We start from the raw sequence: 26409 nt of genomic DNA on the forward strand, positions 1-26409 counted from the left end.
TACTCTAATACATCTTATGGAGACTGCTTTATTTAAACATGTTATCTCAAACTATTTAGCATATTGCCATTCAGAAAAATTTAGCAATCAATGCAATATCCATCTTTCCCTTTCTGTGTGTTTCCGTCCCTTACAGTCTGCCCCTGTAAAGGATCCACAGGGTGTTATGCCTGGTCTTTAAATTGTCTCTGACGGTTTGCAAATGTAAGCTCAATTGTAATTGTAAAAATTGCTGATGTTTTTAAGACAATCATTAGTTTCATCTTCCCCACCTGCTACTGCCATCTGGTGTTTATGAATAAAATGATCTGCTGTCAAAACAATATACATCCCTGAAAAAGCTAAACTAGTTCTGGACTGATGCCTTGTATAAGTGAGTATTGTGCTAACCATACATATCCAGTGATGAATTAAACATACATTTAATTTGAGGCTTTGTCTGGCCGTGCCAGGCCCTTTTTCCGGCTCAGAGCCAACAGAAAGCTCTTTGCCATGCTGGGGCTGTTGCTTTGACTCGACCCCCACCTCACCCCGCCCTGCTCTGGCTGCCTACTTGCCGAGGTGACTGATGAGCAGGCTCACTGGTGTGTCAAATATGGAGGAAATAGTCAATCAGCGGCTGCTGTGACAGGCGTGTGCGCAGCGGCTGTACTTTAGAAATGCCACTGCAGGAAGTGTGTCGGAGTCATGCTCAGTGCCAGACTCAGGATAAACATTTCATGGCTGTGGAATGGGACGATCGACTCTCCTCTCTCATGTTAGACGCCTGCTTCTGAGTCCACCTAAAGCACTGTTTCATTTGGAAAGCTATGCTTGGATCTGTCTGCAAACTATGTTTTATGCTGTATTTTAGAAGTAGCTCTTTAGGGAATAAGTTGCTAATGAGGAAAAGTACATTTTTCTTCAGAAGGCATTGATCTTTTGACCTCTAAAATGTCACCATAAGTTTTGGTTCTGTTTTAGTACAAGACCCTCTTTTACTTCTTATGAATTGCACTCAAAAGGTGACCATTGGATAAATAGTCCTGGTAGCTACATGTGCATATTTTACTTCTTCAGCTAACCTTTTTCCGATTTACATTAATAATCAGCTTTATTTTATTTTTTTATGAACACTGTACCTGCAGACTTCCACAGCTTTCTAACCCCAGTGCCAATTTGCTGGTGCTCTACTGTTGTATACGGCAGTCTTTTCTCAGAACAAAAGAACAGCAGATAAAAGGGGAGAAAGGAGACGTGTTGGAGTCTGCCCGTACATTTACGTTGCATGCGCTGTGTGTCTGGGCCGGAGTAAAAGACGAGGGGAAGAACAGAGAGGAGAGAGAGAGAGAGAGAAATCGCTGATGTGATTTAGTGCGTGGGAGCTCCATGGGCCACTGAACCTGGAAAATGAGAAGGCAGAGGTGGCCATGATTAGAGGTGTGCCTTGCTGACTACTTTATGAGGGTATTCAGATGTGTGGAGAGTCTGTAGCACGGACAGGGGATAGATAAACAAAGCAGGAGCACAGTCTATCATCCTCAGTGTCGGCTTGTATGTAACCGGGAGAGGGGAGTTTACTTACCCCTTTGCCCGCTGGAGTCGTGCAGCGGGAGCGCGTGTGGTGACAGAGGGACTGGTAATCTCAGACATGTGCCCAGAGCCAAAGTCAGGGGTCATCATATACAAACATACAAGGAGGAATCCAATTGTCTGCTCGGAGTGTAGGGGACTGCTTCACAAACATACACTTCATACATGATTCAGAGTGTCTTTGCCCTATAGTATACGGTGCTGCACATATTTGTATACTTTAACTACTACAGATTTTGTGTGTCATTCTCAGTCAGATAGAAGACCTCTGTGATAGATATTGTCTCAGATGATAATCATTTCAGCATGTCATCACTGAAGAATCATGTCCCCCATTGTGTTTGGTATGGGCATTCATATGACATTGCTATATGACTTTGTGGCTGGATTAATCATTGATAATCATTTGAACTTTTAATTGGTGTTAAGCTTTCTTTTTTTTCAACAAGGCCAAAGTCATGCACTATCTCATCCAAATATCTCCTTGTGTTGGTCTTGTAACTAACAAGCACTTCCACAAATGCCAAATATGACTGTCAATATTCTGGATCTACTGGCTCGTCATTAGAAGTCTGAAACATAACAAGTTTCTAATGCCTAAATTGAGTGGTGTTTTGCCAGGCACACAGTCAGTGCTTCCATTTAAGATTGCCGCTGATGCAGCAGGCAGTCCTGAGCCTGTGGCGTGTTTCCTCCACATTCTGGCATGAGCTGTATTTATTTTGGTGAGTCACAGTGTGTCAGTGTTTGTGTGAAATCCCCATACCACACAGAGATCAGAAATGAAAGCCGCTATCCAATCCCAGCACTTCTGCGGAGGTGTCTGCAGCTCCAATATGTTTAGTTTTACCTCAAGACTATCAGCGCCGCGATGCAACAACACTTGAAATTCAATTTGATCTGCATGGCCACTATCACTTGACCATGACTGATGTCCATCCATCTTCCCGGTGCTTTCTCCTGGTACTGAGTCTCCACTGAGCCCCTGGGCTCCAATTAATCCCGTGATGGCAGGCTGTGGTTGGTATGGTGACCAGACAGGGCACGGAGAGAGCGGTGATTCCCAGGTGAAAGGTGGGATAGACTTTCGGATTCGCTTCAGCACACAGATAGAGTTACAGCTCTATTTCAACCTCCTGGCCCTCCCTGCTTCATCCTCAAAATAGAACCAAGAACGAAGGGGAGGGACACACATCTCCTTTTTTATCAGTCCTTTCCTCGGCAGCGCCACCGTGTGCTGACGTTCTCCTGTGACACAAGCGCTACAGACTGGTCACCCACAGTTTAACAGCGTCATGAACTCTGGAGTTGTGTCTTACTTTAAAAACTACTTTTCTGACCTTTCTCCCTCTCTCTTCTCACGCCTTCCTGTTGGTGCTTTGTTCCTTTGCCTTTTTTGTGGACAAGGCAGGATTTGTGAATTAATCATAAGTGGTTCAATAGCTGGCCTTAGCTGTGCTCCGTCACTGGGGGATCAATAGGGGAAGGTCAGCGGCTGTGTCCATGATGCATAAGCCGTCTCTGGCATGAGGCGCTGTCCTTGTCCCTCACTGTGCCACAGCTGTTTGACTCACACATTTCTTCTGTTGAAGCCGGCAGCTTTACAGGTGTTTAAAATGAATTAAGTTATTATTCACATGTGAAAGGATGGAGGTTTCAAGGTTTTACAGTTTGTGCCTGGTCTTTATAATCTGGGTTTAAATCATCTCTTTTGATGTTTTCCCTCTGATCTGGCTTTGCTTTTTTTCTTACTTTCCGTGACTTTAATATCTTTGGTGTCACTGACGCTTGTTGGGTAACAGTAGGAATCAAAAAAAGCTTTGTATCCGCGCTTCCAAATGGTCCACATCTTTAGCTCGGTGACTCTATTCCTCACTTCATTTGAATTGAAAGCAGGTTGTTGTTGCTAAGAATAAAGCCCTGACCTTTTCGTGCTGCACTCTACATTGACTTATCTAATTGCATGAGTATTTTCTTTTCAGGAGATAGCATAAGCTGCTAAAACAGCAACTCCACCTCGCAGCATATACAGAGCTGGATGCACTCCCCTGCTGCCCATGCATTATTGAAAATGTAAAGTGTCCTCTTTACAAAGTGTCATAATAAGGCCATTGTACTGGACTCACATGCAGCAGTTGTCCACTCAGAGAGAAGCTCTGTTCTTATGAGACATGAGAAGATTATGAAGATTTAGTAATAGGCAAGGTAAAGTTCATTGTCGCTGTAGGGGAACATGTCCTCTAGATTTGACCCATCCTTCAATGCTGGGGCAACGTCTAACCCATGACATCACAGGAGGAGGCCCTGAACATGGCCTGGATCCAAACCATGTCTGGGGCACCTTCGGCTCTGTCCCTGGTGTGCCCGGTCTTCAGCAGACAAGGAGGACTCGTGTTCGGGACAGAGCCGTCCATGCCCGTGAACCATGGTTTGCCCCCAGCCCTTGAAGATTTGGCCTTGAACCAGTAAATATGTATCATCAAACTGTCTTGTCAGTTTTAACATGTCGCACGCATGAGGTGATAATGCGCTTATCGCTGAATAAGAAACGTCCCGACAGCGAAAAACCTCACACAGACACTCCATTCAGAATCTCTGTTCACCTAAGCTGTACATCAAAGCTCAAACATTAACTTGTGCTGCTATGTGCCGCCGCCGCCGCGCTGACAGAGAGGACGGATGAGCGGCGTAACTCGTTGTACGACATGGCTATTTGTGAATAACATCCCTACATCAGGACGCGGCCAAAGCTGAGAGCGTTAAGTCGCGAGTTGTGTCGGCAGCCTCCCTGAAATGTGCATGAAACCGGCTTAGCGCTATCGGGTTAACATCAGTGCCAGTCACCAGCCGGCGCCTCGCTCTGCCGCTGCTGCTGTGGACCAGATAAGAGGCGCGGACGTCCACCAATGTTACCCCCACCCCCCACCTCCCCCTCCCACGCCAACTCACCCTTATCCTCCTCACAAGGTCTTACAGGGACAGGCCACATTGATGTCGCGCAACAAACATAATTTATATTCTTTGTAAATTGCGTGTGATTTTTTCATTGAGATAAGTGCGGGGTGAACATCTGTTTTGTGCTGGAAGGCACTGGGCCCGGGCCTGAGTTCTGTGGCAATCACTGGCAGCAGAGATAGAGAGAAGGAAGGGGGGCTGCGATCTGTCTTCCAATCCTGAATTACAACTCCAGGGGAGCCGCTACCCGCTCATCATTACTGTTGTATTTAGTGGAACACATTGGGTAAACAAACATTGTGCTCCATCTGTAGTGCCTCGCAGAGCAGTATGTTAAACCATGTTAGCTCCAACTTAACCTTATCACTCATTATTATCTCCCCTTCCTGGTGCGGTGCTCCGTTGTTGAACTCCGAAATGTTTTTTAACAACTTCATAATTAAAACGAATACACTGCTCTTTTATCCTTTTAATCTAGAGCCACATCATTTTTGCATAATGATCTTGAGTTATTTTTTACCATTTGGTACAGACAAATAAACACCAACTGATTCGCTAAAGTAGATTCTTTATCACAGGTAGTATTTACTTTTTACTTCAGATTTCCAGGTTCAGGACCAGGCATGCTGTGATATTCTGTTCTGTACAGAGGTCTGTGGTTTTCCTTTATCTGTGTATTCTTCATTCCTGTGTTTCTAGCCTTTAATAATACACAGTGCAGCACCGTGTATTGCAAAGAATACCTTTGCATCACCTGTTCCAAGTCAGTGAGCCCAAACAAAGAACATGCCCGCTTTAATTTCCACCCTGCTTCCCTTAGTTAGTAGCTACAGTATATGCTTCGAAGGTAGTGAGCGTCTGTGTGTGTTTTTCTACACAAAACCAATTGAGAAAATCAAGGCCTTAAGGATTACATTGGATTCATGGGAAATTATGACATTGCTCAACATTTTTTTACTGTATAAAGTCATTGAAAATGCCCAAATTATGGTCTAAAACATATTCAGTTGCAGTTTTTCCCCTGTTTGATTAAATGTTTGCATATCTTAAAGGAACAGGCCACCGTTTTTGCATACTGAGATATGTTCTTACCTTAGCTTAGACGAGTTTGTATCCGTTATCCGCTTAGAAAATCGACACGTTTGTTTTGTGTGACTGTACTTTGATTATGTAACCTCTCACGCAAGGTAAAACATGGAAGAGCTTTTTTAACTTCACCCCCGTTTGGGTCCATAGAGGCTGAATGCTAGCAACATGTTCGGTGTTTTTGCATGACTGAGCGCACACATAAAGACCAGGCAGTTACGCATCAACTCGTTTAAGCTAAGGTAAGAACATATCTCAGTATGGAAAAACGGTGGCCTGTTCCTTTAAGAAATTAAATATGCAGGGACTTTTGTTTTGACTAGTACAATATAGTATTTGGGCATTAAAATGGCATTAAAAAGCTTTAAATTGGAGTTGCTTCTGCTTATATAAACCCTGAGATGACTTCAGAAAATGTTTCTTGTTGTTTAAAGAGACTAAAATGAGTATAGTTAAAGTGACTTATAAAACTGAGGCTTCCCACCCATCTGAGAGTGTGACGTCACATCTAGAATCTGAAAAGAGTCTATAGAGTTGGTATAGGACTGACGCCACACTAACGGGGCACTCTGAGCCGTCCACAGCAACACAGACGATGAATCTCCATCCTGAGGCCGTGGCAGATTTACATTTAAAGTAGTTTTAGCAAACACCTCTCTAATGCATTGTAGTGACTGAGGGAAAGTCTTATCTTTAAGGCATCGTCAACCGCACGTGATGAGTCTGGATAGAGTCAACAGAAGCAGCTTTATCCTCAGATACACCATGTCATGATGATGAGGTGATGATGATGATGATGATTGCATGTGATTCAGGTTTCAACAGTGTTGGGATCCCGGGTAGGGGTTGTAAATCTCAGAAAAACTAGGCAATTTCATCCTTCTAAGCTTTAAAAAATCATGATTATTTCTGAATTTGCTGCTGCTGAAAAAACAGCTTGTTGAAAACATCTCCGGGCCTTAGCGAGGTGTTTTTTGTTTTTGTTTTTTTCTTGCCTGAACACTTACGACCCATGTTTTCCCTGTGATTGACAGGAGACGTAATGACCAACATCAGGGTGTTATTGATGTCTTGTCACTCTCCCAACTATTAATTATATCCCTGGACGGAACGACGGGCTTCTCGGAGCCTTGTTCTCCAAGCAAGCTGGAGGGCGTACCTGAGCCTCATATTCGCACTTACTAATAGGTTGCGTAAATGTGACATCCTATCATTCTGCAGAGCCTAGTTTAATAATGGTGTTCTGGGCTAAGACGTCCATTGTTGAATCTGCCTTTCACCTCAAAATGCAGGTGTTTTGATCTGGTTTTACGGTCATTTCTCTGTCATTACCGGTGCCACATCCACATGAAACGAAAAATAGTGCAAAGTTCAATGCCGTCTCTGTTAGCATCATTTTTTTTGTAGCCTATTGTTGGTCACCACACACACACAAACACACATGCAAACTACAAAACATTAAAGGCTAAGGAGTTCTACAGCAGCTGAAAAATCTTGACTGGAGAATATTTTAAAGCCTTAAAGAGGTAACAATGATCAGGTGGATTTTTCCTTGAGATATTTCTTTTAAGAACGCCCGTAGAGTAACATCAGCCTCTGCTTCATCTGAAATGATGGCAGCTAATTCTCCAGCGTCATGAGCGTGCAGCATAGGCTCTTCCAGGTGTGTGTGTGTACAGCGTGTGTGTGTGTGTGTGTACAGTGTGTTGGCGTGCTCCTGGTTAGGCTTGTTGACACAGTGGGGTAAAGGCTGTGATGGCTGAGGGCTCAGATGGGTAATTGAGAACAGCAGGTGTCCCCTCCCCTCCTGAGCGACTCGAGGGCCCTAACCAGCTCAACCTGCGATCTTCAAAGCCTCCCGGGCTCGCCGCGTCTCCTCCACGGCTGCCCCGCTCTGCCTGCTCCGCCGGTACCAGCGAGACGAACAGCATGTATGTAGTATTAATCAAACCTTCGGCATCACGGGGGTTAGAGCGGGGTAGGAGATAGAGAGGGGACAGAGCAAATCATTGAATCATTGATATGTGACCTTTTATCTATCTTGAACTTTATTATTTGTTTGCCTGGTATCATTACTATCTATACAATCAACATTTGAATAGTAATGTAATATGTTTCCAAAAAGATCAGTCTTCTTAAGGATTTGGTTTGTATGAAGTCCACTAACTCTGAAGTTGAAATCTCTGAAAACATGTTCATGACCTTATGGGATTTATCTTCTAGTTTCAGTGTTCTTAAGGCTTCTGATGTTGTGTGCGCCGTGGCAGTTTTATATATGAAACAAAAGGCTGCCATTCATGTTGGTAAATCACTATGGATTCATATTTTGACATTTGTCACACTGTTGATGTTCTTGCTTTTACTGAAAATAAACTGCAGCATTATACTGTAAGCACAATACATTGCACCAAAACAAATGTGCGCTGATAAATGCAGCTAATTTGGAGAATGGAACTCGAAAATGTTCAGTAAAAAAGTACAAATAGCTTATACCTCTCTGAGTAAGATGCTCTCTCTTTTTTTTTTTTTTTTCCCGCAGAGCAATTTCGTGTTGTGAAATTGGTTTACTTCTAAGAATAGTGCCCATGAAGACTTTGCTCTTACGTGATAAGCCATGTTTATTTATGTAAGTGGTAAACTTTGGAAGTGTTATCTTTGTATTTTGTGGGAACATTTGAGGATTTGGGATGATTCACCAGGGCTGTGTGTATTTTTTACTGTGATCCCTTTTGGAGCAGGAGACTCTCCCACATTCGCAGATGTGTCGGCCTGTTTTAGCTTCTCTCTTTCTGTCTGGAGACGCTGGAGTGGAGCCTGGGAGTGTTTTTCTATGACTTTGTTTTTATGCCGAACACGTCACCATCCTCATAACCCCGCTCCCCCCTCCCTCCCCACGCTGACTTTTTCAAATGAACAAATCTGATTGAGTGAATGCCATTACCTGGGTAAATGAATGATTCCTAAAGGACTGGACAAGGCCTAACACCACCCGGAGGGTAAAGCTTATTATCGCTGCAAACTCCAAAGAGGAGGGAGAGGAGCATGTGAAGCCCGTGTGCACTTTGTCAGAGGCCTTCATTTCCATATTAATGTGCCACGTTTAGGCATCTGAGACACTGAGGCTTCTGTCATTCTTATTTGATAACGGAGCAGTTAGCTTTTCTGTCAGGTGTATAAATATGTATCGTTCTGATAAGATTAATTGGAAGGACTAAGTATACAGTGGTGGGAGATGAGTGGGAGCGACTGTGGAAATGTGAGGAGACACATTATGTTGCCCGGGCATGAGTTTTAGCTTGGCCTCTGACTCAGACCTCCTCAGCGGGGGGCCTATAGGCTTTCACTGCTGGCCTCAAAGTGCCTTGAATTGAAAATAGCATCTACCTAACAGTCCTCAAAAATAGCTGAGCGAATAAGTTTTTGTGGCGAGCCGATAAATACGCTGTGGAGCCTCTGACACCGAAGCCTCACCCCAATTTCCAGTGCTCTGGAGGAGATCAGATAGCCCTGTGTCATTTGATTTTCCACCTTATCTCATCTGTGCCCATCTTTTTGTCTCATGCAGCGCTACATTTTAAAACACACACGCCTCCGATCTTTTGAAGGACAAACCTGAAATGATGTTGAAACAAATAAGAGGATCACATTTTTCGAGAAAGCCATTCAGATTTCTTGATTGATTCATTTTGCAGCTCCGAGCAACCTCTGTCCTTCAAGTGACATTTATGTGGGGAAAAGTTTGCCATTTTCTGATGTGCACCTTCAGAAATTATGGAATAAGCTCAGCAGAAAACTCAAGCTAAACTAGTTCCATTTTTTTTTTTTTATAAAGGCCTTGTTCCTGTTTGCAGCCTGTAGATAACGCTATTGCAGTTTGTGCATCTTCATTTCGCATCCACTTACGTTTACTTCTTACTTTAGGCCAATGCAAATCAGCACTTCTCTGCATTTGTACAAAACATCTTTTAAATACTTTGCCAATATTTATTGATCTTGTAATTTGATCTCCCTTCTCTATTGTTTTTCTTTCTAGACCTGATTGTTTTGCAAAATAGCATGACTAGTGTTAAAATACTAACTTTGCTTATTAGTCTCATAGTAATCAATGTACCGTTTATCTTTTAGACCTTTTGATACATGTCACATTCATTCGTCTTGTAGTCGACACACATAATTTGGACCTTTCTCCACACATTTCTACAGGAAATGTATTTCTATACCATATGACTCATATAGCTCAGTACGCTCCATCTCCAAGTCAAACTGTTCACCCATACATTACCTCATAAGTTTCAGAGACAATGTATTCTACCTAGAGTATACATTGAGGAGAGTCAGCATAGAAGTTTCAAGGCGTGGGATCCCTTCATAACATAAGTGATAGAGGAAAAGTGCGCTGGTCCAGGGGAGGAGGCAGGAAGTCTCCCCTGAGCGGGGCTGGGGCTGACTGACGGCCCGCGGAGGAGGGCGGAGTGCAGGGGAGATGAGCGGCGAGTGAGGATGTGCCTGTGTGAGTGGCGGCTCTCATTAGAAGGTGCAGCCAGGAGCCACAGAGGGGGGACTTCTGGGGCCCCACAACCGCCCCCTTTCCCCCCACTCCGCTCGCCCCCCGAGATCGGAACGGGGAAATGATTGATGAGTGATACTGAGATAAACAGGCATCTCAGGCCCCAACGGGCTATCCCACCTCCCCTTAGCAAAATGATGCATGTAGCGTTAAAAATAAACAGCGTATCAAAGCTCAACAGCCGCAAATCCGTGCTGGGTTGCAATTGTTACGAAAGGCGCAAATCTGCTCGGGTTTCTGCGGTTGACTTTGATGGGGGTTTACGCGGTACATTTTCTGCTGTGTTTATGTAAAATGTATGGAGAAAAAGCCAAACATTCCTACGGGGAGTCTACTGCTGCTTAACCTCTTAACCCCCGCCTTAACCAAGTGCATTTTCTCCAGTTCAGCTTCACCCAAGTCTGAACGGTTACAGCATATAGACCAGTGTAACGTGAAAGCTAAGGCCTACAAAACTCCTCTAAACAGATATTTTTCCTTGCATTGTTGCTACATTGTGGTCACTTGTTTGACAATTCTTTTCATTGTTTTTTTTGCTGCCCTTTTGTGCCCTTTGCTGCCCTTTTTGAGAATAATAAAATGGTCCAACATCTGAAATTTGCACCTACATAACAGACTAACCTCAGCGGCAGGATGCATGTTTCCCATTGTTTTTGACACATACTTGACCGGACTTTATATGAGAAAACTGTGATTTGTTTTTTCCCAGACCATGCCTCCTATATGGCGATGCCGACTGTGTGTCTATACTATGCTCTCTTGGCGGCTCGGGCAGGCGTCATCCCCGCTCTGACACTGCGAGACATCAAACACCAGGCTCCCAGCTCCCACTCCCGCCCCCTGTTTTAATTTTTTTGGGAGCGCTCCAAACGGCAACAGCTGTGGTGTTGTGTGCGTGCAAGGGTTGATGGGGAATGAATGCGCGTCGGAGCATATGTATGGGTTCCGAGTGACAAGCCAATTTAGCATAAACACAAATCCACGCGCACACTGAAAACTGGCCTCCAATGCCCACTAATTGTTGAGAAGGACATAAATGTTTTATGCCCGTACTTTCTGTTAAACACCAAATGCCCCCAGTTACAAATGGGAAGGGAAAGGGAGATTATCATCAAATATAGTTACATTATATCGTTATGAGCCTACGGGCTGTGGTCTGGTGAAGGGGGTTTGAATTATGAATGGGGCGTGAGATCTTCGTGTCGCTCTGGGGACTTTCCAGCACCACAACTCATTTAAGTTGGATGAATGAGAGATAAGAAAGGAACACCCCATCCCCATGATTGCCTTATACACAGGCCTTCATGTAGAGTAAATTAGCCGCTCATAGCTCACTACACACTCACTTTTTTTTCTGTTGGGGCGAAAGATGTGCAAGAAGGAAGGGGCGCTTTGTTCATCGGCAAACTGTAGCAATGCTGAAAAACACCATAAAGAAGTCCTGTCATCTCAGTCACTGGTGCATTTTCAGCCCCGCGCTACTCGTGTCGGGCCTCTTTGTACGTCTCCGAAATGAGTCCCTGAGCTGTGCTGTAGCTTTGCCTAAAAAATTCCTCTCATCTCATCTTATCTGTTCTCTTTTGCTCTCTCTCTCCCTTCCCCTCTCTCCGTCCCAGGCCGCAGAATGGGTCGATGATACTGTACAATAGGAAGAAGGTGAAGTACAGAAAGGATGGCTACTGCTGGAAGAAGCGGAAAGACGGCAAGACCACACGGGAGGATCACATGAAGCTGAAAGTGCAGGGAGTGGAGGTGAGTGAACGGAGCGAACGCGCAGAGGAGCGAGGGCCCAGACACGCAGCTCTCTCCCCCGGCTGTAATGGAGACAGTCGCACGCTGTAGTCGAGCCGCGTCTCCGAGGAGCCTCACCAAGAAACAATGCAGCACAACAATAGTTTTCCCAGGGAAGCCAGCCGAGTGGAACCGATTGTTTGTACCTTATTAAGCCTCTGGATGTTGCCTTTGCTCCAGAGAGCCTACATTAATCTTGCTGGCTCAAAGCAGCACTGTGTAGCTTACATTCCCTCACCTCGCTGCTGTAGTCACTCCCCAGCTCAGGCCCAGGCTGCTCTACAAGGTCCACCGGTGTCTGTGCCGGCTCAGCCTGCTTTAATCTGGGCTCACGCTGACGAGGTGCTTAAGACATAGGTTGTGTTCACGTCTTTTTTTGAATTTGAGGTTATAATCTCAGATGGAGAGCAGGGCCTATGCAGCACTACGTGTATGAGCGATTACCAAGTTTGTGTTATGAATTACGTCCACAAATTTCCATACTAATCTTTAAAGAGACATATCATGCAAATGTGTTTCCCTCATCCACAATGTACCTGGAGTAGTGTTTCACTTCATTCACACAGGTTTGAGAAATCTACTTTAGTCTCCTACTCCTGAAACACTTCAATTTGTATTTCCTGTTGTGACAACAATAAAACACAACACATCACCAAACTGAGCAGTTCTGCACTCAATGTCTTTCACTGAAAATCAAAACCTTTTTCAATGTTGCCTGACTGGTCTTCACTAAGTTCCTGTATCAAAAAGTCTATTCTTAAACCCAATATACATGTTATGTCCACATAATCTCTCAGAAATGTTTTCATATTATAAAACATAAAAGATCAATGCTCAGTTAACCTTATTAACATATGTTTGATATGTCCATTTCAAAGTCCTTTAAAATGACAACAATCGCTCCTTTGGGATTGCATTCCTTTTGTGTGCAAGGCCCAGTACTTAAACCAGGTCAGAGCATCAACATCTTGACTGTTAAAATAGGATATTCTAACCTAGAAATCTGACCTTTGTTAAATCAACTCATAACTTATCCACAGGCTCTTTCTAAAGTTATGTTTTCACGTGAACACAACCTATATGGGTCCCTTTCTTATTTGTTGGCTGTCCTGCACAGATGGGACTTTCTCATCTTCTCAGCAGCCCTCAGTTGTGTGCTCTGCCTTGTTTTTTGCCTGTGTAGCTGATGTCAGGAGATAGAGCCGGGCAGAAGACGTGCATTTGTTAGATTTTTGTCTTGCTCTGTGAGTGCAGAAACGGCGTGCCTACCTGTAGACATAAGTGGCGACCTCGGGGAGCGGTGTTGTGAGCCAGTGTCACACACTGTGACAAAGACAAAGCTAAGGCGTTCTCCCAACAGGGGCTCTGCTCTCTGTTTGTACTCCACCACAGATTTGTCACTCTACGAAAATGGCCCTCTTCCTCCGCCGGCCGCTCAGTGTCATCTCAGGGCCTGCTCTGGTGTGATAACCTGTAGGGAGGGACTGCACACGCTCTCAATGGACTGTTTCTCTTCATACGCCCATTTCAAAGTCATGCACTGGGTGTGGGGAGTATCCAGAGCCCCCGCATAACATTTTTGTTTAAATCTCATGAAACATATAGTGTTGAAATGGTTCGGTAAAAACTTTATTGCAATATTCAAGGCAGTTATTGAACATCAGCACCAACTCGAGCTTATATCGAGGCAATAATGTAACGAGTAGAATTCATCATAGACCCAAGCTTTTATGAGAGCTCAAAAACATGCATAACATAATGCACATAATTCTAAATAGGCCAGGGGGAAACTTCTTGAACCACTTTGCTATCAGGTTCCATCCCCAAAAGCTTAAATTATAAAGTTTTACCGTTTGGAACATGAATAGTTACTTCCCTATAATATCCTAATGCTGTTGTAAATGATCATGGCTGTCATTATACATTATTTGCATCACGGCTCACATCAGTGTAAAGAGAGCTCCCAGCTGACCATGAGACTGCCCTTTCCCGCGAGCACCATGGACAGCTCCGTTATAAGCTCATTCATTCAGTGGCCACATCAGCTGCACTTCAGGTTACAGCGATCGCTTTTCCCGCTCGTGTAACTGCCACATTGAACAAGTGGAAACATACCGTAAAGGTCCGAAATGATCCAGACATCTGTGAATATAGCTTAACCAAACCCCCCGGGCAGCCCTCCAAATGCACTTAATGCTACTGTACTTATGGACGAGTGGCCGGCGCGCTCTGAAGTCTATAGACGTATGTAGCGCATGGTCATTTTTCTGCAGGAGGCATTTAATGACTCATTCAACATGACATGAAATACAAAAAGCATTTTAAAGCACCATTTAGTGGCTCCGAATTAGCCTCAAAATGACGGCACAGCGCTCTGATGGCCAGTCCAGCAGGAGTGGTCCTGACTGACGGCAGTTCTCTTTAATAATTCAACTCATAAGCTACATGTATTCTATAGTGGTAATATGCTATAGAGCTTATAGTTGTGCTGACAAATCTGGGGTTCACGGCACATTCCATAATAATTAATTAATGGAGATTTACATGGAGTGATGTTTGTGGGGAAGCACACTTGTCTCCTCCTGCCTTTATCTGCCCTGTCCCATGTCAGTCAGGAGTGGGTGTGTGTACAGTAGCATTTCTGCCATGTCTGTGTGATAAAGAGTTAACCGAAGTTGGACATAAGTTTGCTGGTTTACAGTGGAGTCATTACATCAGCTGCGCTGCTCTGCTGTTGTCGGGGGCTGCTGTGATTCCCCAGCCACTCAGTGTTTAATAGAGGTGCCGCGGTTATTACATGGGCCAGGTTTAGAGCACAGAGAGGACAAATGTTGTGGGTGGTTCAGCCCGGCGCTGCTCAGTGCTCCAGTGAGGGAGATGTGAGTCCGGGAGAGAGGGGCCTTGTGGGGCCTGAGGAGGCAGCGTAGCGTGGCAGGAGTAGATGTCAGTTTGTGCGGCTGCTGTCCTGCTGGCTCAGCAGCCCGTGTAAACCAATGCTCTGCTCCTTCTCTGCCATGTCGCCCCATTCTCCTCTCTTTGTATTTCTCTACATCCTCCCTCGCCAGTCCTTAAAGTCTTTCACTACTTCCTTTCAGAATCTCCCTCCACTCCCTCGTGTCCTTTTCTTTTCTCCGCTCATCCTGTCTGCTGCGTTACACCACTCCCAGAGCCTACAGTCCAGACAGACAGAACCTTGAGTTTGGTGGTAATGCTCCCTGTTCCCTAAAATTGGAGCACAGGGCATGTTGCGGCATTAGCGCTTAACAGGCCGTGAAATAGCAGCCTGCCTTCCTGACGTCTCCCCATCACTCCAGGTGAGTTGGCCAGACGGCTGGATAAATGAGCAGGCAGCACCCCTCCAGCCCTGCGTGGGTCTGGGGCACCTAAGGAGAGATGTCCACTTGTGATTATTTCACCACACCCTCCTCCTGGTTGTTCTTGGTCACAGCCGTGGGAATCCTGCCTAATGAGGATGTCCTGTAGCTGTCCATCAGTCAGTGTCCTTGGTTACCGACACTTTTGGATTCTTCTCCCACGCGCTGATTTTCTATCACTCAGACAGCAGCGCGTCTCATAATGTGCATAGCTCTAGCATCCCCTGGCTTCACCCTGTGAAATAGCAGGCCTCATCTCTGTTGATAAACTTTACCTGCTGCATAGCTGCTCTGTCTCTTGTCAAGTTTCTACCCCGATACTACCACAGCATTTTAGTTGATTAGCTGTTAATGTGGACGTGTACCCCTCTGCCTCACACCCCCACCCCTCTGTGCTATCTGCTCATTATTCCCAAGCTTTAATAAACTCCCTCAAACGTGGATCGATTTTCTCTTAAGTGAAGGTGGCAGTGGCTCTGACTTATTTCATTACCATAGGCTAATTATACCGATTGAAATGAGGTGCACTTGTTAAGGTGCGGCGCGGTGCTCTGCGGACCTCTCCTCCTCACACTTTAATACTTTACAGTTTTCCCCGAGCCCCCATGGCCCCGGGTTGCCCCGCCCCGACAGGCTTTCACCCCACCCTCAACTCGTTTACCATCTAAATAATCAGCCACACCGTCCTGAGCCGCCGTAACTTGTCATCTCATGTTGGATCCACCCTAATGTGTGATTTCAACTGTGCAACTGTGCAATGAAGAAAGGTAATGGAGCATGCTGGTGGCTCAATCGCCTCTGTTCATTGATAATAATGAAGACAAATGTCAAAACATTAGTTGCTAATGTTGTAATGGAGTGGATGCTGTTGGATGCATGCAGGATGCTACACTGCATTGGCTTCCAATATAACATGACCTTCAATATCTAACTTGTTTTAGCGCTCTGGGCCTGTCCTCAGCTGAATTTTGGTCTCTGAGCAAATTACACATGTACTCCTAGTTTAGTGCAGTGTTTGCTTGTAACATTTTTAACCCAGCTCAATCTCAGAGAATGTGTATAAAGTGCATAACATTTTCAGCTTTTAATCACATTTTGTTGCATTGGAAAATCCACTTTTCGACTTTCCAAACAACGTTAACATTCAGTGCATAGGTTTGAGACATTAGCATTGATTTATGAATGTTGAAACGGTGTATTAGCGTGCGTGGCTGTAGGAGAAGCGATTTACCGATGCAGGAGCCGATATGGGCAGATTGCAGGACAGATGTGAGAGGGCACTTAACAAAGCCCTATTCCTGAGGAGGTGAGACCACTAGAGCTTTCTCTCCTGCCCCAGTCCTGCTACAAGTCAACTGTGAAATTAAGATTACTGATACAGGCCATGCCCAAAGCAGAGGAGTTCGTATTTTTCCATTTTTATTCAAACGTATAGCCTGTTCAACACCACTCCCTTTCCCGCTCTGTAAAGACGGCAAATCGATTACAGTTCCCATTGTCTTGTGGCTTCTTCTCAACACGGCTTTGTTAGTCACTGTTTCCACTCTCTCCGCCTCAGATCTTACAGCCGGCTCTTTCCTTTTCGAATTACCTGATTGTGAAGGAAAGACCAATCTTTTTGTAGCATCATAAAGGAGCCGTTACCATGGCTATAACTTCTAACCCTCTGTTCGCACATACTGCAATCAGCTGGAAACCCGTGCATAGGCCCTTAAAATGTTACCTGTTAATGATTTATTCAGGGCAATGCAGGCTAAGCGCAAACAGGGGAGGCCTTGTGGTACATTATATGAAATTACACTGGATACAAATTGAATGATCGCTTTAGTGCTGTAATGAAAACTGCAGCATTGAGATGTAGATATTGTAAGATAGAGGCTGACTCATTTTGGTTATTGTGCCATTTCCTCTTTTGTAGCAGCACAGTAGATTAAAGCAGTGATCCTCTCCCCAGTATAATGGCTTAATGGGGGTTGTTATGTTGTTATTAGCGACTGAACCAAAGCCTTCCCACATGAACGCCTTACCCCCAGCAATGGGAGCAACCATTTTACCCATGCTTTTCCTATAAGCCCACAGTAATTAGTTTTTCTCTCTTACTTCTTACAATTGCTAAATCACTCAGCAGCAGTTAAGCCCTGGGCCTGCTTTTCATGCTGACCCCGCTATCACAGTTTCAATCCGCCAGACGGATTTAAGGGTCTCTTTGTTGGATAGGCTGCTCCGGAGTTCACATGTACCAGGGCGCTAAAGCTGTGCATTATTGACAGCTTCTGTAATTTAATTTAGCACTGGGTGCCACATGTTTTCATGTTGTCATGCCTGGAGACTCCAGTGGGCTGCGTGTTGTCAAGCAAAGGAATTATGTCCCTGGAAAAACAGCAAACACAAGAAGCACTTGCAGAGAGAACAGGATAGTGCCAAGGTAATGAGAGAATGTTGAATGTATATTGAACGGTAAAGCTTCCTTTTCCTAATAGTACGAGCATCCGATGACTTTACTGGCTCCACATTGATGAAAAATACCAATTAGCTTTACCTAATTAGATTCAGTATAAATCTGCAAAGGGACCTAATCCACAGCCATGGTCAAACCTAAACATTCCTACAGCCCTGTCGAGTTGGAACTCAAGGTAGATGTGCAAAAGAAAGTATGGGAGTTTTTGCTCACTTTCCTCGGCAGGTAATTAGTCTCTTTAATACTTTACTGTATGATACTTTAATATAGTTTTGGTCAGTTTTAGACTTTACCTCAGCTTCAGTCAGATAGAGGCGTCGGGTCTCTCTTTTTAATTTACAAAAATATCTCAATAGTTAGATCTTTAAGTCTATAGCAGCCGTTTCTACGACACAGTTTAGAGAGTTTTCATTTCAAACGTTTTCAATAGTGAGAGTCCCTGCTGTGTTGGTAACACTACAGAGAAACATTGGTTTAGGAGCAATCTCCCAGTGACATTATCTCCTCTTTGCCCAAAGCACAGCTCAGCCGGCTGCACACTCGCAGCCAGTTTTCTGCCTGATCTGCAGAAATATTCTGTATGTTGACGTTCACAGGGAGATGAATTTGTTAATACTCTGGCGTCTCGTCGGCTACCTTTATCTTTCTGGTTACTTGGCTATTTTTCCGCCGGCCTCTCCTTACATTGGGCTATGTATTATTAAGCAGCAAAACAGAGGTTTAGATGTAATTTGCTGCTGTGTAACATTTAATAAGTGCAATATCAAAACGTGGCAATTCTCCGACATGCACTCTTCAAAGGAGGTGTAATGAGTGGAGCCCCAAAGTTCAAAGAGAATGGGGAAGTGTTTGTATTGCATTTTACAGACCAAACAAATGTGCTTTGCTCACAGAGATATTGAATGGTTTGATATTTTACATGAAAGGCGGCTAAAGAGGAGTTTAGCTCAGGAAACAGGTTTAACCCGTGTGCTCCGGGCCACGCAGGAAACACTTAACTCACAAAACAGCCACGTTAGTAAGATCCTTGCAGCTTTGTGGCCTTTTATGTTATAAAGTCAAATCTCATCTGTAACATTACCAGCGGTTAATGAGATTTATGTTGTTTTTTCCCTCGAGATGAAACGTATGTATCCATCTCAAAAGTTAGCCCTGTGGTTCACTGTGTACCTTCAATGAATAATATATAATTTTACGTCACCTGGTGAAGAACGTCATGTGGTACCGCATCCATCCCTCAGTACCCTGTCGTTTGCAGATGAAACTACTTCTGAACGGAAGAGGTTATTTCCTTTTGGCGGCGGTCAATGCCTATTCGTTTTGCAAAATTCTTTTTAAACAAGTCATTGCTGGTCTTATCTCAAAGTGAATTATATTTTCGTTATAGCATAAAACAAACTATGAAAACAGCCTTTATGAACTCCCGGTAAGGTCAGCAACCTGCACATAACCTCACTGTGATCCCTCCTTTATGTGGATCTGACTAACCTTGTTCTTTTCACCGCGGTTTCAATAGATGTTCTCCTCTGCACATTGCACAAAGTTATGCCTTACATCGAGCTCGACGCAGTATTTCCTGACATTTTTCATTTTTGTTCCTTAAAACCCGCACTTTATAGTTTTGTATCTTGCATTGCACATGTTTACTCCGGAATTTCCATCCTAGGGCACATGGAGCCTGGGCATGGAGCCTGAATATGCATGTCAACACACAACCTGACAGCAATGCATGCACCAATTTCTTGCACCTATAGACAGGATATCGCTATCGTACCTTGCACATACACAGATTGCGAGACAGGTTTAGACAGGTGGTAAGATGCCATTTCCGAAATGGAACCCACAATTGCTTGAAAATTACATTTAAGAATCCTGTGTGTGATGAAAGAAAATGGAGGAGATAAAAATGAATCAGAAAGTGTGGAAAAATAAACCAGTGATGAAAAGCGGAGGTATAGGGGCGGGAGAGGCTTAGGAGTTGGATGGATGGTAAAGGGAGGAGGGAGCGCGGAGAGAAAGAGAGAGAGCCAAAATGAACGATATATAGCCCCTGGCAAACAGAAAACAATTGTTACACTGCCTCCCATAACCCACTTCAACCTTAAACAGCAGATTTTTTTCACTCAATTAATTTCTACACATTGGAGCAGGGGCCTTGGCTGGAGCGGGGCTTTTATGTTCTCCTGCCGCTGCGAGGCCTACACACATCTCTGTCTCGCGCTCCTTCTATCTCCGGACCCGGCTTTTCTTCTTTTTTCACATTAAGAAAGTGCCCAGGCAAAAAAAAAATACAGGCTGGATTTATCTTATTGTAAAAGCCAAACACACACAAACAACTGGAGCTGTTTAAGTGAAAAGTGTTTTATTGCACCATGCTGCCAGGAAGGATTTCTTCTTCTTTGTTGCAGAGGTACCACTACAATTTAAAACTTTAATTTCAGCAGGTAAAATCATCTTTAAAAGGAGAATGTGAATGTGAATATTGAAGTCACATTTATGTCCATTAGCTCAATTCATAATGTTAAGGTGGTCTCTTTGTTAGTTTGAATTAACCAATGAATCAGATGAAGGACTTTTTGTGTCCTTCATACAAAATTTAAAATAAAAAAAACGTTTCTGGATGAAGGACTAAAACATTTCTTTTTAAATTGAGACCATTCATAACACCAATTAGATTCTGAAGTTTGACAGTGGCTTTGCTGAATATCCACATGGTTGGCAGTTCATCATAATCAGAAGTGGGTATTTATTAATGTCAATCTGCACCATTTATACACTTTCATACTATATACTGATATAGCCTTATGCGCCAACAACATGTCATTGTAATTGTAACCTGTTCTGCCACCTTAGGGTTAGGTTTATGGTTTCTCCACTGATGCATATCCAAAGCCCAAAGCGTATTTACAGGAGAGTTTACAGCCTATATGCCAGTGTGATGCCTCATTTGAAAGCCAAGACCTTCTCATTTCTAGAAATATGTGTAAGATCTGTGTGAGTGAAACACAACTTACATCACATTTGCCATCCCTAACCCCTGACCCTAACCCCTGACCCTAAACCTAACCCATGAACCTAAACACCCCCTGATCAGGGGGACCGGCAAGTAACAGGTTAATGGCAATGACAGTAAAGAGATTAATTGACAAATTTAGTTGTCTTAGTAAAAAAATGTCAAAGTCTGTATTATTTTGGGAGTTTAATGTCCTCTGAAAACAGAAATCTGTCTCCATTTATCATCTTCATGTCGTAAAGACCTCTGCAGACTGGTTCTCAAATGTGATTCTTGTATTAGTTATAGAGTTTTTCAGTCTTTTCTCACATGTTCTCACATGCTCCTGGACATCTTTAAAAGGTCCACTGTGAAATTTATTTTAAAACATACAATGCAAGTGAAATTTCTTTATGAAAATATGAACAATATCTCATTGGGTCTATCCTGGTTAAATAAAGGTGAAATAAAAGTAAAACACAGGGCTGCCATGGTGTCCTTGGGAAAGACACTTCACCTTGTGTGAGTGTGGGAGTGAGTTGGTCAAGTAGGCTATTACCACAGATTGGCAGCCATGTTTTCATCATCACTATATCGGAATCAGAATTGGTTTTATTGCCATTGTCAGTGAACAGGTTCACAAACTAGGAATTTTCTTCAGTGCAATCCTGCAACATTAAACATAAAACATACAACATAAAACTTGGTTGAGATAAACAATAAAACTAAAAGGGCATGCATAGATGAAAATAAAATATGATCGAACATACAACAACAATTTGACACAGAACAACAGCGTGAGTGTATTTACAGATGCATGAAGTGTTAGCATGAATGAAGTAAAGGCAACATAAATCCGAGCCATCATCATTATTATAGCCATTATTATGATATGGGAAGATAAGAAGTGAGTGCATTACTCCAGCCACAAGGGGCAGTAAAAGCCACATCATTTATTTCAGTGGGTTATTTGCCATTGTGAGTAATGGGGTCTTTGAGGCTCAATCAATAGAGCATTTACCCCTGAACTAAAGGTTAAAGCCCAGGTATGGCTCCTTTATCTTGACCATTAAGTGCTTCTAGTTGTACCATATGCTTAACCTCACACATCTACATACTATTAAAAACTATTTTCATTTACAGACTGCATTAACCTCCGCTAGACGCTTTAATGAAAGGCTTTATCGTCTGTGGGTCGGCCGCCTGTCCCGTGGTGTGTACTGGGCGTAAAGCGGGGGTCGGGCCGCCGTGATATTGATAGTGACACGGGGTCGGAGCGGGCTGTACGCGGGGAGCGGGTTGACTGGCCGCGGGGCAAAGAGAAGACAGATGGACACATAGATAGAGGAGGGCATGACTGAGCTGTGTGTGTACCGCCTGAGCGAGGGCCAGTCCGAACAACATGAATCATGGGCCCAGTGGAGAGAGGTGGAGATCGGATCAATAACGGTCCAGGGAGACGGGGGGGGGGGGGTTTGTCGGGGAGAGGGGAAGGCGAGCGGGCTGTGGGGAGGAAGGAGAGAAATGAAGGCAGGGCACAGAGGTGTTCATCACCGGACCACCCTCAGTCCCAGCGTGCTCCCTGCTCTCCCGCTCTTTTCGTGGAGGGGAAAGGCGCCTAATGTGCTGTGGAAATCTGAGTTTAAACATGAAAAATGCAAAAAGAATGACTTATTGATTATTTCACGGTACAGGTGTGTGTGATCAGTCAGAGCCGGCTTTAAATGAATACAGTGCATTCGTTCCGGCCAACACCATGAAGGTTGTGTTTATGCCGCACCGGCTGCTTTGTTAGTCTCGTCGCAAGATCAGACACAACACACTGGGCAGACTTTTTCGTCAATGTTATTTGGATGTTTGCCTCTACACTTGGGAGATACTACCTCCAGCCACAAGGGGTCAGTATAAGCAATTATTCGTATTAACACAGCAGCTTTACACAACAAGTGAAACATAGAAATTGTGCTCTCTTTAATGGTGTTGCTTTCAAGTCGTATTCAGTTTCACATTACTCTAGAATCGATAATATTTCCAATTGCCTTATAAGTGTTCACCTACTACATACTCCCAGAGCCCCTGAACCAATAGTTGTGAAACTCTCTGCCAAAAAAAAAGAAAAAAAAAAGAAAAAAGATTGCTTAAATGGAGGGAAGTACTAGTGGCATACGGAAAACGTGTTGTGAATCAGAACAAATAATTGTCTAGTCTTGTGTTTTGACTTGATTGTGTGTGAGTTTTTGTTGTTGTTGTCAGACTCTGGTAAATATCTGTGCAAATATCAATAGTTTAGCCGCAGTTTTGTGAAGAATTGCCTTCTTGTTTCCTCCCGAGGTCTGCAGTCGCTCTGTTGTGCGTGAGGAAACAGTTGTGGTGTGTAAAAGTGTGTAGAGTGTGCTAAGACGCTGGTCATTTCTCATTAAGTGACCAGCGGGCCTGAGGGAGAGCCCTGCTTTCGTCCAGAATGTGTGTTCCCAAAGCTGCCTCAAATGGCCGTGTTTAAGCATGCTCTGCACACAAATGTCCACCCCTTTCCCCTCCCTATTGTACTTTGGAACAAGCGAGCAATTTTTCTCAGCCCTAGCTTCTTTTTTTTTCTTTTTTTCTTTTTTAAATATAATTTGGTCGATAAAGGTGAAGGACGTTTCATAGCTGATTCTCCCCTCTAGACGCGCTGCTCCCGGTGCGCTGTGCTCCGTCTCACAGTGAAATCCCGAGATAAAGCCCCGCGCCGCTTCATGTTTAATGGAGCTTAATCCCACAGATTTGAGATAGGGAGCTGTGAGGTAATTCCCTCACGCCCATCTTCACTAACACGCTATTGTCATGTGACCACATCTGTCTGGGACTGCCCCAGACAGACAGATGGACGGAAGGACAGTGCCCATTCAGTCAGGAAGTCTGTGGGTTTTTCATCCTTAGCAAAGCAGGTTGGATTTTCCTCACCTTATTTTTGGTGCATAAAATGTTAGAAACACCACACATTATAATGTATTCTGAGGAGGCTTTTTGAATCATTAATATGCAAATAATGCTTAAAAGATGGAAATAGATTTTGTGGCAACACTACTGAAGACATAATAGGTGTTGGTTTGTTAAACTGTATATTGTAACATTCAATGCTGAAAAAGTGCTAATTTTCTGGACCAAATAGTTGGGAAATTGCACATCTTTGTGAATTGAAGGCCTAAGTCTTCTGTTCACTTTCATATTCCCAAGTTGCGCTGCTAGTAATGGTCTCTATTCTCTAAGCTTCTCTTGTTGGTTGCTAGGTAACCTTATCCACTCAAACACCTTCATGGAGGCGCGCCTTGCATTTGTTTTGTTTACTTCTTTTGCAAACCACGACAAGATTCTCTTCACATTTGGATGGAAACCTGGCTGCGGTCTGTCAGTCTTTGCCTGAGCCTTAGAGGAGCGTAACTCTGTTTACTAATACTAGTTAGTCAGCCTCCTGACAGGGATTTATGCACCCATCTCCTACAAAGGAAGCACTGAGCCAAGGGGAAGTCTTAACTAAAGGCTGAGTGTCCTGAGACAGTCTTCGACCACAGCGTGTCTTGGACAGAGCTCAGCCTTGGCTCGGCTGCATTGAGACTATTTAGAGGGCCATGTGCTGGGAAGGTTTATACCCACCAACAATCCCCCTCCTTAAGTGATGAGCTGACACTAAGCAATTTACCATTCAGCGTTCCTGTGAAATATTTTCAATCTGAGTGAATAAAGCTCCTATGGCAGGCAATATGCCAAGCTTTCTACTATCTGACAATTTAGTTTCTCAAAGGGCAGTGTGGGGCTGTATTTTCCTGAGACAGGCGTGTCACACTCACTCCACATAAGAGTTGTTGTCAATATGTAAAAAAGCTCAAATGGATGATTGCAGAGCAGTGCTGATTGGTGCTGGTCCTTGGTGCTTTAGAAGAAAGAAGTGTGAATGCTAACACTTTATTTTCTTGGTGAAAGCGATGTTCAAGTGGTTAAGAGTCAGACCCAATTATTTATATCAGTATTAGAGAGTGTAATCCCACACATTTCCTGCTCTGCTCCCTATTACTTTTATAACAGCGCCCTGCATCGCTCTCCTATTTGACCTGTTTCTTACATTTCTGGAGCTGTTTGTTATTGACACATTTGATGGTATTTTATATGTAAAAGAGTTGTGCCTCGTGTGTGTTTGAGCTTGTTTAGTGTGTTCCTGTCCTCTCTGGCAGTTAAAGCGCCACATTGTCCTTTATAGCCATATTTTCCGCGGCTCTGTCACCTGAAGGTCTCAATCCCGGCACAGACCACATGCCAGCTCCGCTCTGCCAAGGCCTTCGTCATCCTGGTGCTGCTGCTCTGCTCTCTCCTCCTTTGCATAATCACGCAGGTAATTGTGGAGTAATTGACTGCATCACCTGCTCCTTGGAAGCACTGGCATTGTTTAATCAACAGCTGGAATGTGCGCCACATGTTGGAAAACAAGTAAGAGCATGTTGGGTGAGGAGGGGGCGGGCTAAATAAAGTGAAAGAAAAGTTTGATAGAAAGGATGCTGGGTGGCAGCAGAACTAAAATGTGTGTTCACTCATTTTGAAGCCGCGCAGACGCAGAGAGAACATTCCCTAGGCCAGTCCTGAACTTGTTATGCAAGGTGAACATATTATTGCCTATGGAAAGATTAGTGAGGAAGATGGTAATGAGAGTGGGAGATAGATAGATTTAGAGACACAGGGAAGAGAAGAGGCAACAGAAACTTTGAGGCATGAGAGAATGAGATGGATATATGGAGGAGGGGGTGAGGCGAGCCTCTCAGGGCTAATGACATTAAGGAGGCCTGATGAATCGACACCCACTGAGTGTTATTGACGTCCCCCAAGCCTGCCCAGGCAGAGCAGCCTCCCAGCCTGGGTATTGGCTAGCCCTGCTCCTCAATTAGACTGGCTGATTAGATTCCCTTGCTTGTGCCCTCTTGTGGGGTGAGCAGGGTGGCATGATGGATGTGATAGGCAGCATTATCAGAGGGGGGTGTCACCCATGCCCCACCCGTGGGGCAGTAGACGATGGCTTTGACCAGTCATCGCAGGGGTGTGTAGACCGAGGGCAGGGGGTGCGGCGCCAGTCTCTTATTGAGGCTGTCAATCACTGATGCTACAAGGCAGAGGCTGTGTTTCAGCAGAGAGATGCAAACGAGTAATTACTATTCTGTCTCAGTTGGCATCTAGATATATGAGCAGGCTCATAACCACTGACCTCTTGGAAACCCTTCACGTTTGATGAAATTGTTTGAAAATGCTCCATTTACATGTCCTGACTTTCATAGGGAAATAATTTACTCAAAAATACAATGAGAAGATCTGGCTTGTTACTTTCTCTTTCACTTGCTCTAAAAGTAATGACTGAATTAGTGGTTTCTTTTCATTCTGCCTTTTCTATAACAGGACATTATGTTTAAGCTACACTGACATAGATACTAAGTTGACAGGGATATGTCCTTAACCCTATTCTCTCCAGTTTCTGGTTGTGACAGTTTCATACAACCATTCATCAACATCTTGACTCTCGTGGTGCAAAAAATGGGGCCAGTCAGGTAAGTGTCCCAATTCAGCAGTTTTGAAAGGCAGTAACTAATGATATCTC

At 44.1% G+C, this 26409-nt stretch overlaps 1 protein-coding gene across 5 annotated transcripts in view; it reads left to right on the plus strand.

The window, feature by feature from the left end:
- The window catches only part of camta1a (calmodulin binding transcription activator 1a), a 305880-nt gene that overhangs the window by 159270 nt on the left and 120201 nt on the right, over positions 1-26409 (plus strand). For all 5 annotated transcript variants that reach the window (XM_079558153.1, XM_079558154.1, XM_079558157.1 and 2 more), the window contains one exon: positions 11797-11932. In XM_079558153.1, the coding sequence (XP_079414279.1) occupies positions 11797-11932 (136 nt within the window). The remainder of the gene's footprint in view (positions 1-11796; positions 11933-26409) is intronic.

Source organism: Gobius niger, assembly GCF_951799975.1.
Source record: "Gobius niger genome assembly, chromosome: 6".
In the NCBI taxonomy this organism is placed as follows: Eukaryota; Metazoa; Chordata; class Actinopteri; order Gobiiformes; family Gobiidae; genus Gobius; species Gobius niger.